Genomic DNA, 12,878 nt, shown 5'->3' with positions numbered 1-12,878 from the left:
GGAGGGCATTGCGGGCTGTGCTGGAGACTTTGCTAAAGCGGTTTGTGTGTTCACATAATTAATCGAAATTTGATGTAGTAATTAATGTGATGTATCCGAATCTTTAGGTTTGGCAGTTGTTATATTTATACCACTGTGTTATTTCCACTTTACAGGATGGAACAAAATTCATCTGTATTGGGGCTCTGTATTCTGAGCTTTTGGCTGTCAGCAGTAAAGGAGAACTTTATCAGTGGAAGTGGAGTGAATCTGAGCCTTACAGAAATGCACAGGTATTTCATTATATTAAATCTTGCTTTAAATAGCTCTTCAAATCAGCATACAAAATGGTAATCACTTTTCTTATGCTTCAAAGAATCCTTCCTTACATCATCCACGAGCAACATTTTTGGGGCTAACCAATGAAAAGATAGTTCTCCTGTCTGCAAATAGCATAAGAGCAACTGTAGCTACAGAAAATAACAAGGTATGACACACTGTGAAAAACATTTCTTAAATTCTTGATTTTCTTCCTCTCCCTGCCCCTTTTCCATCTTTTCATTTCTATCTAACTAGATCTGCAAATAACAAAGTGTCTCAAGCCTTAGTACAGTAATCCAATGTATAATCTTTTTATTGCTGGTTTATCTCTGTATTATAATTCCTTTTCAGAGATAGCTTTCTACTTTAAGGGAAGGAAAAATATTCACGCTAAGTCCTGGCAAAAGAGGAGATATTGAAGAACTACAGTAGATAGATTGAGGAAGTATGGATATTATATCTCAGATTATCAGTGTGACTTTAGAGTCACTAAATTCGTTTAAAAATTGTTGGAGCAGATATGGACTTTCAATTAATGCCTTAGAGATGGCTTTAGACATTTATTTCAATAACTAGTATTTTGATTGACTTGGGTGAAGAAAGTATTTTAGTTTCTAGTCTTATTAAGGACCTTTTCTGAATTACTTTTTTTTCTAGCCTTCAGAATTCCAGTCCAGAGTGTAGGTATTCCTTACCCTCGTTTTGACCACAATCCTTTTGAAAAGATTACTTGTTTTTATTTAATCCTCTGGTGTTTTATCTTTAGGTTGCTACATGGGTAGATGAAACTTTAAGTTCTGTGGCTTCTAAATTAGAGCACACCGCACAGACTTACTCAGAACTTCAAGGAGAACGGATTGTTTCTTTACATTGCTGTGCCCTTTATACCTGCGCACAGCTAGAGAACAATTTATATTGGTGGTGAGTATCACAGAGGGGGTATTTCATATCAGTGGATGCTTTTATGTACACAGATAGGTGCTTTGAGTAGTGGAATACCAATAGAGAAGGTCAGTTGAAAGATAATGCTTTAGACTCACAGAAAACAAACATATGGTTACCAAAGGGGAAAGGGGGTAGGGGAGAGATAAACTAGGAGTCTGGGATTGGCAGATAGAAACTGCTCTATAGAAAATAGACACACAACAAGGTCCTACTGTATAGCACAGAGAACTATATACAATATCCTATAATAAACCATAATGGTAAAGAATATGAAAAAGAATATTATGTATAGAATATGAAAAAGAATATATATATATTTTGACCACAATCCTTTTGGAAAGATTACTTGTTTTTATTTATATTTTATATGTGTATATATATTCTTTTTCATATTCTATATATAGAATATACATATAATATTCATATATATTTCACATTTTTTATATATATATATATAATGTAATACAATAACTGAATCACTTTGGTGTATACCAGAAACTAACACATCATTGTAAATCAGCTATACTTCAATTAAAAAAAAAAAAGCTAATGCTTTATAGAGAGGGAAATTTTCACTTTGGAGCAAAGTAACATTGGAAAAAACTCTTAAGATAAAGAAAAGCTTATAAAAATAATACATACTTAGTGACTATAATTATGAAATATTTAAAAGGTATAAAATAGAAACAAAAATCACCTATAATCCTACAACCCAAATGTAACTACTGTTAACATTTTGGGAGTATTTTATTAATCTTTTTTTTTTCCTATATATAAACGTGTACTTTGCTTTTATTTAATTAGAAACTTAGAGTGTTTTTCATACTTTTTTCATTTAACAGCTACATAAAATATAATTTTAAAGGTTATTAAAGTATGTCATTGTATGAATATTCTGTGCCTCATTTAATTATTCCTTTAATGTTCGAAAGGGGCTTCAAATGTATTCTCTGTTGTGTTTTAGGGAATTATCAGCAACTTTGCATTGGCAGAAGTAATGTATAGGGGAATTTACTAATGAAACAGAATTATTTGGAAGTAAATATCAAATGATGAATTTCCTGTGACTTTTAATCCTAAATGTTTAATAAAAGTGGACCCAGTTATGTATTGTAAACCTGTGATCAAGTTATGATTATTAATAAGTTACACATGCTAATATTATACTGAGGCAAAAATATTAGAGAAGGAATATACAAGTAATACTTAAATATAATGTGTATAATTTCAGATTTATTTAATGGGCTTCTTCGCCGCTTATTTGTCCAATTTTTGCTTTTCCTTTTCAGGGGTGTAGTCCCTTTTAGTCAAAGGAAAAAAATGTTAGAGAAAGCTAGAGCAAAAAACAAAAAGCCCAAATCTAGTGCTGGTATTTCTTCAATGCCGAACATCACTGTTGGTACCCAGGTAAGTGGTTAGAATTAAGTCTGTCCTGAGACTTCTCTGGTGGTCTTCCTTGGGTAAGTCTCCACGCTCCTAATGCAGGGGGCCCCAGATTTGATCCCTGGTCGGGGAACTAGATCCCACATGCATGCCCGCCACTAAGAGTTCATACGCTGCAACTAAGAAGTCCGCGTACCTCAACTAAGACGTCTGCATACTGCAGGCAAAATAAATAAATACATATTAAAAAAAAAAAACGAATTAAGTCTGTCCTAAGGGACATTGTTGCTCATCAAAATCATTTCTTCCCCTGTAATTAATTCCCCTGTAGGCAGTTTTATAAATGAATGTCATTTGAAGGACCTGGTTCCAGTAGTATGTATGTGCCACATCACTTTTCACTCAATAGCTGAGTAACATAGATTCTGCCCTGATGTCAGCTGGTTTTCCTGTGGGACAGGAATCTCAGATTAGCCTGGTTTTAAGAATCATTTGGTACTTAAATGTAGAGTTTAAAAATGTAGAGTCTGGAGCCCCTTGCCTGAATTATTCTTTCAGTTGGTTGGTGGTAGGACGCAGGCTTCCTTATGTGTCACAAACATCCCAGATGATTCTTATGACCAAGCAATTTGAAAGATACTGCTCTCTGGCAATATTGTCAGCATGAGGCAGGAGTGTTCGTCAAATCCTCGTGTTTCTACTAGTTTCTTAGATGGTTTTAGCCTCTTATATATATATCTTATGGAATGTGATTTTCTAGTACCCCAATGGTTCTCAAAGTGTGGTCCAAGGACTCCTGCTGGCTTCTCAGCCCTTTCGGGGGATCTGAGAGTCCTTCTTTTTCCAGTTACCTATCTGTGTAAGGCTGAGTTGTCGTCATATACTTTAGCTAAAGTAACATATTACAGCAAATTGAATGCAGGAGCATACATGGGACTCCAGCTGTCTTCCATTAAATTAGACATTAAGAGATTTGCAAAAATGTAAACAATGCCACTTTTCTTGCTGATTTTTTAAAAAATGTAGTTATTTTTATAAATTATATTAACATGGGGTTTATTAATATTAAATATTTAAAATTTTCAGTTTTAATTACTAATACATTAAATACCAACTATATATGACCCACATAAACAAAAGATTTGGGGATTCTTGGTAATATTTAAAAAGGGGAGACGGTCCTGAGACCAAAAGAGTCTGAACACTACCGTTATACTTCTAATTCATTAGATTCTGTTAGAAATTTATCTTCGGGTTAAAAGTTGATATTTATATTCATTATAGCAAGTGCTGCAATGAGTGTTTAAGGACTTTATAATCCCTAACGCTTAGACAAGTGTTGGGTTTTGTGATGTAACATGGCACTAATTTCCTCATCTAGCACTTTTTTTTCAATTCAGCTTTTTCTCATCACTGTAAGGTGGTATCATGTTTACATTACCTATGTCTTAAAAAGTAATCACTGCTTTAGCTGTTACTTTTCTCCAAAACTCAGCTTATGTACTTCTTATTTTTGTTTGGGACTCCCATTTGTTTTGGTCCTATTCATGGTTGTCTTGTTCTGACTCCTTTGTTGGCCTTCCAACTAGGAAGTTTTCAGCAATTACCCATTATTTTGAATATTGTTGTTTAGTCTTCATTATTTACATCAGTTGGTTTGGACAGATCTCTCTTTTCTAGGAGCTCCCTTTTTCTTATTCAGTTCACATACTGATTTCTCATGTTTTCAAAGTTCCTTATTTACTAGACTCACATATTAGCAGAATATCCTGGCAGATGCCTTATTAGCATGTAGGATGACATTACTATAGACAGGGAGGGTAGAAAAATCCTTTAAAGATGCACTGAAGAAAAGTTTTAAGCAATAGCTTGGCACTAAATTGGTGAAAAATAGCAGCATATTCCAATACTTTGGTATAGAATAAGATTTTGTTTTAAAGTGTAGAAAACTGGAGGTTTAAGACAGTCATGGCCACATAATGGGGAAATCGTTCATATGTTAACATCAGAAAGAATGGTCGATCAGTTAAGAGTTTGCAGCCGCACCTGCACTCACAGATCATAATTGTGGAGAGTAGTATGTTTAGCAAATATTCATTTCATGTCTTCTTATATGCTGGATATACACCTCCTTGTCTCTAAGGTGCATTTATTTTTATAAGAAGGTGTTAATGGATAACTTCTAATATATCTTGCCACAGTTCTTTGACAATTATAGCCTTCTTTCTTGTTGATCCTCTTTCAGTATTTAAGCTTTCACCAGTATTTTCCAAAAATTTATGGATGAAACCTCTCTTTAAGTCAACCTAAGCAGGACATACCCTTTTCAAGAAGTCGGCTCTTCTGAACTATTCATTCTATGCCACAGAGCTATATTTAGTGACACACAACTATTCTTTGACAGAACTCCTGCTCTGTGTCAGTATTTCCAGTTCCTGTACTTCTCAAATGTACCACCTTCTTAAGACTGTGTGACTTATATTTAATTATAAATTGACAAAAAACATGATCATCATATAGTCCACTGTCAACTATAACATAATCGTTAGTCACTGGATGACTGAACAGAAAGTAAGATTGGGCTGCTTTAGAATCAAAAGAGATTTCCAGAAATAATGTTCATACCTCATTTCGAGTTACTGTTGGTGCATTTGGCAGTGTCACCTTAGAGGTTATTGGTTTTAGAGTATGACCTAGGGGTGCTCCATGGCAGTGAAGATTTATAGGTTATTCACTGCTGAACTCAGTTAACTTCTAACACTAATGTCTACATATTCTTTTTCTAATTTAAGAGAAAACTTATATTATTCAGTGAAAATTCTGGCTTGTAGGAAACAACAGTCTTCTGAGGGAAACAAGTATCGGTAGAGTTGAAGTTATGGAGCCTATATATAGCATCATGAATTAAGGAAGAAAATAATTTCAAATTATAAGAAACAGATAAAAAAATGTAATTGTTTTGTTCACATTTCACTTTTTAAATAATAACCTTTTTAGTTTCTTCTCTGCTATTTCTCTTCTGTGTCCTTGTGGCAGAACGGTCAGGTTATTTGCTGCATGAAATTTTAAAGTTCATTTTTAGCAAATGTGCCAATTATTCCTGCTCCATAATTTGGGAACATGTAACTCCTCTAGTTTGTTTTAAAATTGTCATCTTGATGGTGATTTTTCTTTTGTTTGCTAGGTATGCCTAAGAAATAATCCTCTCTATCATGCTGGAGCAGTTGCATTTTCAATTAGTGCTGGGATTCCTAAAGTTGGTGTCTTAATGGAGTCAGTTTGGAATATGAATGATAGCTGTAGGTTTCAGCTTAGATCTCCTGAGAGCTTGAAAAGCATGGACAAAGCTAGCAAAACTACTGAAGCTAAGTAAGTACTATGCCCTAACTAATCTTGATTTAACATCAGTTTCTAGTTTGCTCTGTATGTGAAGGGGGGTACCAAGGAGACTTAGAGGTGTACAGTGACTTAGACAAGTGTTAACGTGAGGGGGTCTTATTAAGATCCCCATGAATTTTCAAAGGAATTGGTAAAATTTACTGTTTGCAAATTGGTTAATATTTGTATATTATAGTTATTCTTAATGTTTGGTGGCCAGAATGGCAGTGTAGGGTTCTCTTTTGATGTCTTTGTTTTGTCATTAGAGTTCATCCTTGGAAGGTGTTGTATAGCAGTGATAATATGTTCAGCCATACTGTCTTAGGCAGACTTTTTCCTCCTCTCTCCATGTATAATCATCTTAATTTCTACCAAACATCTTGCCTGCATCTTGATCATTGAAAGGGTTTTACAGGTTAATGTGCTTGGGGAGGGAAATTCTATAAAGGATTTGTAAACTTTTGGGTTGGGGGGGATATGTGAACAGAAATACCACTGAATTGTGTATAACCCACATTCTGGGGCTGGCTTACTGTTTGGGAGCCAGGTACACAGATCTTAACACCTGTACTTTTAGAAGCATCTACTCATCTTTATGATTTGGTTGTTTGGTACATGATCTTAAACACTTTAGTAAAGTTTCAAAATTACTTTTTTTTTTAATGTTGTAAAAATACATGAGCATTATAGAAACGTGGAAGAGTAATATAATATCACATTCCAGAAATAGCATTTTAAATATTTTGGTATACTATTTTCTTTTATTCTAAATTATACAAGCATTGAAAAGCATTGAAAAGAAATGATTGGAACTGTACTATACATATAGATTTTTAAAGTTTCGAAATTTTTTGCTCAAATTAATGTAATGATTGTACAAGGATTACTGTTAAAATAAGTTTAAAGATATTCTTTTATAAACCAAAGCTACTGTAATTTATGCCTAATTAAGTTTTTTGCTTATTTTGTGCTTTGTGCTCTCTGTCTTGTTTTTATTTTTTAAATTTATTTATTTATTTTTTTGTTTTAGAATATGTTTATTCAATTAAATGGATTTATAATACTTTATATTAAAGTGCAAGACACGGTGTGGATATTTTCCAAGCACATGAATTTCAGCTGGCACTAGATTTATAAGGAACCCGTGTAAGAGAAAAAGGTTTTTTAGAATCCTCTTCCTTATCTAGCCCATATTAGCTGATCGAATTGAGCATTCTTAATACCAGACTCTAGACACTTGCTTTTTAAAGGCTTACTTCATTGCAGGCCAAGGCATAAGTGAAAATACCACATTGCCATCTCCCCTAAACTCCCACGTTTTATCCCAGGGTAAGTCATACTCTTGGTCTGGGTGTTTAGCACGATGGTGGAGATGCTTGTTGATGGCTAGTGATACGTGACTTCTCTTAGGTCATAAGTTGATCCTTGCTTGGCAGCTCTCTTCCTTTGCTTCTTCAAAGGGAGAAACCAAAGTGTTGAGTAGGATGTGACATGCCATCTTTTTTTTTTTAACATCTTTATTGGAGTGTAATTGCCTTACAGTGGCGTGTTAGTTTCTGCTGTATAACAAAGTGAATCAGCTATACATATACATATATCCCCATATCCCCTCCCTCTTGCATCTCCCTCCCACCCTCCCTATCCCACCCCTCTAGGTGGTCACAAGGCACCGAGCTGATCTCCCTGTGCTATGCGGCTGCTTCCCACTAGCTATCTACCTTACGTTTGGTAGTGTATATGTGTCCATGCCACTCTCTCACTTTGTCACAGCTTACCCTTCCCCCTCCCCATATCCTCAAGTCCATTCTCTAGTAGGTCTGTGTCTTTATTCCCATCTTGCCCCTAGATTCTTCATGATCATTTTTTTTTCTTTTTTTAGATTCCATATATTGTCTTGTTTTTAAAAATAGGTGGATAGACTTTCCCTCTATTTGCATTGATTGTTTTTATTCTAGAAATAAAAGTAGCAAAATACATTTTCATTGTTTATGAAACTTTGTAAAGAGCATTTGAAATCTTTTTGATGTGCACAAATAGAAAACGAGATTAAAATAGGATGTGGTATTTATATCCTGTGATTTATTAAGTTTTTCAGAACCTTCCTTGAAATTTGCCTTCTTTATTAATAAACTTGGTAAAAGAGCTAAGTGAAATTAAATGTTAAGAAGATAATCATTTTCATGTCAGTAGACTCTTATAGTCATGGAAACGTGCTGACTTTAAGTGTGCTCGTGATGAGTCAGTACTGGCTTGCTTCCACTGTCACAGGATTTGCAGAGCAGCCATGAGTGTTCATGTGTGCTTGTACTGAGAACTTTGCTAAGATGCTGGTAAAAATAACGCTGTTTTTCTATGGACTATTTCTAAACTCAGGTGAAATTCCTGGTGGGGTTAATAGCAGATGAGGGGGTTAAGATGATAGCCCTGATTATAATATATACCAGCATAATCTATATATAACAAATTTCTGAGTAATATATGACTTTTCTCTCTAAAAATTGACTTCTGCCTTTTAATGAATAAAAATATATTTTTACCATCTGTAGAATATTATGTAGTTGCTATAGTTATCTTCTCGAGTACAGCATTAATGAAATAACTCAAGGAAGAGGGATAGTTTATTAATACTATAATTTCTCATTTCAGTTATAGCAGGTGATTATTCTTGGACCATCTGGTGGTAAAGTTTTGTAAGCCATTGCAAGGAGAGTTCCTTCTTTGAACTCTAGGAAATTAATGATATAGTAGACTTTTTATTTATTTGCCTTTATCATCTTTTCAGTTAAATTGCAGTGTCCAAGTCAGGATTTACTGAAGTGTGAAACTTGTTTCTCAAGAGGCTTATGATAAAGCTATATTGATAAATTGAGTGTAGCTTTTGTTGTTATTCCTAGATAAGGCTTATCTGAACCATTGTTCCACGTTGTTGATAGCTTCACATAGTATATTTCTTTCCTATTTTAAAACATTAAGAAAAATTTGAAGTATGCAATGTGTATCTTTTTCAGTTTGCATCCTAAAGAATAACCATTTTGTATAAGTTTTTACTATTTCATTCCCTAATGAGAATAAACTTGAGTCTTAAAAATAAGCCATTCGACAAGTTCCTAATATGTCATTTTCCTAATTATAAGGAGAATCTTATTTCTAATTGCAGGCCTGAAAGTAAGCAGGAACCTGTGAAAACAGAAATGGGTCCTCCACCATCTCCAGCATCCACGTGTAGTGATGCGTCCTCCATTGCCAGCAGTGCATCAATGCCGTATAGTAAGTTTTATGTGTAGTACACATTGGTCAAAGTAAGATCCCAGGCAGAGAGCTGTGTTCAGTTTGTTTCTGATTTGAGGCAACTCAGACCATTTTTAATATCTTTTAATATAAATTGTGTTCCTACTAGTTTGATTTTTTTCAATGTGCAACTTTATTTAAATAGAAAAACAGTATTTACAGTGTTGAGTATTCTTGTTGTTTTTGCGAGTTATAATTTGCTGCAATATGTAAAGTGCATTGCAGTAATAGAAGGAAATAATTGCCCCTCTAGAATATCTGCCTACCTTTGTTGGGACTATTATTGTAGATTGGTTATGGCTTGGTCACAACTTTCGCTCAGAATTTGTAGAATTTAAAAACCTAGATTTACTACTGCACCTTGGATTTAAAGAATTTTTTTTAAAAAAGCTTTCCGAAGTACATTTATTTTCTAGTTTTAATTGCTTTGTACTTGAGGAAATTGAAAGTTTTTAATAGTCATGTGCTAGTTTTAAGAACAGCCCAACAGATCCTCCTTTTTAAACATGGGTCCGATAGCCCTAATTTTGAGGGTCCAGAATAAGTTTAAAATTTTTAAATACTTCTTTGCAGTTGTTTATAGTAGTGTTAATATTGTTAGGCATTAACGAACGTGGATATTTTTCACTATGAATTCATTTAAAGTGGAAGTTAGTTATGAAAGCTCAATTCATAAAGCAGTAGTTCATGAAATTTATTTAGATGTCTCAATTATGTATCCCTTTACAAATGATCTTTTTTCATATATTTAGATGAAATCTATAAAGTCTCTTTCACATTTTCTTTTTGGTACTTACCATTTTGTTGTTGTCTAAGAACGACGACGGTCCACCCCTGCCCCAAAAGAGGAGGAAAAGGTGAACGAAGAGCAGTGGTCTCTTCGGGAAGTCGTTTTTGTGGAAGATGTTAAGAATGTTCCTGTTGGCAAGGTTTGTTCAGAATGTCTAAGAATTAGTTACTAACTGAACTATAATGGTATTGGTTATCGAAGAACTTAACGGTTGGTGAGTGCTCATCAGCCCTTTCCTCAAGGCTGCTTTATTTATCACCTCTAATGATCTCTTTAGTCCCATCCTTTAATCTGATGCACGTATCTCCTTTGTCCCTGACAGATGAACTGAAGATTATTATACCTCTCCTTGAGCATTTATGGTGATATTCTGCTTTTTTTAAAAAGTGTTATTTTGGAATAATTTTAGATTTACAGAAAAGTTGCTAAGAGATAACATTACTTTTTGATACAGTCCATTCTTTGGGACTTAATACAGTTTTAATGGAGATGATCTTCCATAACATTTAAAAATCTTGCTACTGTCTTTAAGCTTCCACTTTCTCTTCCCTTCTTCCTGGAGAGGGTCTTGCCTCCTAAGAAACCAAGTGAGTAGAGTTCATCAGCTGGAATGCCATTAATTTCACCTTTGTCCTTTCACATTCTTAAAAACAAAATGGGACTGTAGCTGTAGAATACCTGCAAAGTAACTTTTCCTGATTGCTCTTTAGTTTGTGAAATGGGATGGTCTTTCATTTGGACTTAAAGGGCAGAGTAGACACATCATGTCCTGCAATTTACAAAGGCCTTTTGATTTCAAATAGAACTGTAGTTTACGGGCAGCTATGTTTTTCTAAGACGATCACATTGGCTTAAAATCAAAAGCAGTAAGTAGCAGAGGTAGGACTCAAGTATTCTGGTTTCAAGTCCTGTGCTTGGCTTTCTGTGCATTGCTCACTCTACCTATGTTGTCTGTGGATAATATGTCATGGAAGTAGATGTCAACAGTATATTTGGTGAGTGTGTTCAGGTTAATTTTACAACTTGACGATCATTGAAGAAACATACTCATAAGGAATTAAGTGCCTTCAGTGTTAAATTGGTTCAATGACTCTAACTTGCATATTGATTTCATATGAGTTAGTGTTAACATTTATCGTATTTACCTGTATTCTAGGTGCTGAAAGTGGATGGAGCCTATGTTGCTGTAAAATTTCCAGGAACGTCCAGTAATACAAACTGTCAAAACAACTCTGGTTCAGATGCTGACCCTTCTTCTCTCCTTCAGGATTGTAGGTTACTTAGAATTGATGAACTGCAGGTAAGTGTAGAGGACTCACTCAGCAGGTGAATGTCGGGACCCTGAGTATGTTACAGATTTGAGAGCAAAATTCCTTTTGTCATGCAGGTTGTCAAAACTGGAGGAACACCAAAAGTTCCTGACTGTTTCCAAAGGACTCCTAAAAAGCTTTGTATACCTGAAAAAACAGAAATATTAGCAGTGAATGTGGATTCCAAAGGTAAAAGATTTTGTAACTTTTCTAACTGGCATACTCCATGTTCTATTAATACTTGTGCAGTAAATGGGAATTAGATAAAGTGGTTTGGGGCATTTGGCAGTTTTTGTCTCCTGTGTGTAACGTTATGGAATGAAATGTATCTACATTTGAAATGTGGCTAGAGATGTAAAATTTGGTAGGTACTTACTAGAGTTCACTAAGGATGTGTAACATTTTTTTTTTTTAACATTTATGTGTTTCTGAAGGTGTGCATGCTGTTTTGAAGACTGGAAATTGGGTACGGTACTGTATCTTTGATCTTGCTACAGGAAAAGCAGAACAGGAAAATAATTTCCCTACAAGCAGCATTGCTTTCCTTGGTCAGAATGAGAGGAATGTAGCCATCTTTACTGCTGGACAGGTATAGAGGCTTATTTTTGCTTTTGAAAATTTATATGACAACATTGGCATTTTTGTGATGCTTAGGGTTTGGCTCTAGTTTGCTTGTTATTAAACATTGAAGAATTTAGAATATTCAACATATTTTAATATTAAGTTTCTTATTTGGTCACTATTACAAACATATAAAATCTAATTTGAAAATAAATATAACTATTGTAAAAATCAGACATAACATTTTTGATTGGGAGCCAAACTTTTTAATTTTCACCTCTATTATAGGAGTCTCCTATTATTCTTCGAGATGGAAATGGCACTATCTACCCCATGGCCAAAGATTGCATGGGAGGAATAAGGGATCCTGATTGGCTTGATCTTCCACCTATTAGTAGTCTTGGAATGGGTGTACATTCTTTAATAAATCTTCCTGCCAATTCAACAATCAAAAAGAAAGCTGCTATTATCATCATGGCTGTAGAGGTAATCTGACTTTTGAAACTACTTGGCATTTCAATTCAGAAGGCACTGCTGGAGTCTAGGGAAACAATCTTGAATAGATCATTCATTGCCGGTTCCCTATGGGAACTAATAGTCTATTAGGACAAGAGAGATGCGTATACCATTGATTACAGTGTGATTTAAGCGTTTGAGTAAGGCATGCATAATGTTGTAGAAGTACAAAAGGGAGGGCTGTAAATCAAACTGTGACTGTAGAGGCTTCTCTGAGGAGGTGATACCTGGATATAGTTTTAAAGAATCAGATAGGGGTCTCCTAGACGCAGGATGAAGGTAGAAGTGTTATCCCAGGCACAAAGAGCAGCCTTTGTGAATCTCAGAATGTACATGTTGGGAGAACATGTACATTCTTCTGATATAACTAGAAGGTAGGGCTTATACGGATCAATGAGTGGCAAGTG

The 12,878-nt window shown here is 34.7% G+C and overlaps 1 protein-coding gene across 8 annotated transcripts in view; it reads left to right on the top strand.

The window, feature by feature from the left end:
• UBR5 (ubiquitin protein ligase E3 component n-recognin 5) overlaps nt 1–12,878 on the top strand; it is a 142,082-nt gene that overhangs the window by 64,145 nt on the left and 65,059 nt on the right. For all 8 annotated transcript variants that reach the window (XM_027131549.1, XM_027131550.1, XM_027131554.1 and 5 more), the window contains exons 10-20: nt 156–272; nt 356–466; nt 1,067–1,221; nt 2,535–2,652; nt 5,813–5,997; nt 9,164–9,273; nt 10,111–10,223; nt 11,241–11,384; nt 11,472–11,583; nt 11,829–11,983; nt 12,244–12,441. In XM_027131549.1, coding sequence (XP_026987350.1) covers nt 156–272; nt 356–466; nt 1,067–1,221; nt 2,535–2,652; nt 5,813–5,997; nt 9,164–9,273; nt 10,111–10,223; nt 11,241–11,384; nt 11,472–11,583; nt 11,829–11,983; nt 12,244–12,441 — 1,518 coding nt within the window. The remainder of the gene's footprint in view (nt 1–155; nt 273–355; nt 467–1,066; nt 1,222–2,534; nt 2,653–5,812; nt 5,998–9,163; nt 9,274–10,110; nt 10,224–11,240; nt 11,385–11,471; nt 11,584–11,828; nt 11,984–12,243; nt 12,442–12,878) is intronic.

The sequence above is a fragment of the Aethalodelphis obliquidens genome, unplaced genomic scaffold, assembly GCF_003676395.1.
Source record: "Aethalodelphis obliquidens isolate GAN/ISIS:26980383/991018 unplaced genomic scaffold, ASM367639v1 scaffold39, whole genome shotgun sequence".
Lineage (NCBI taxonomy): Eukaryota > Metazoa > Chordata > Mammalia > Artiodactyla > Delphinidae > Aethalodelphis > Aethalodelphis obliquidens.
This window is presented reverse-complemented; position numbering and strand designations above follow the sequence as displayed.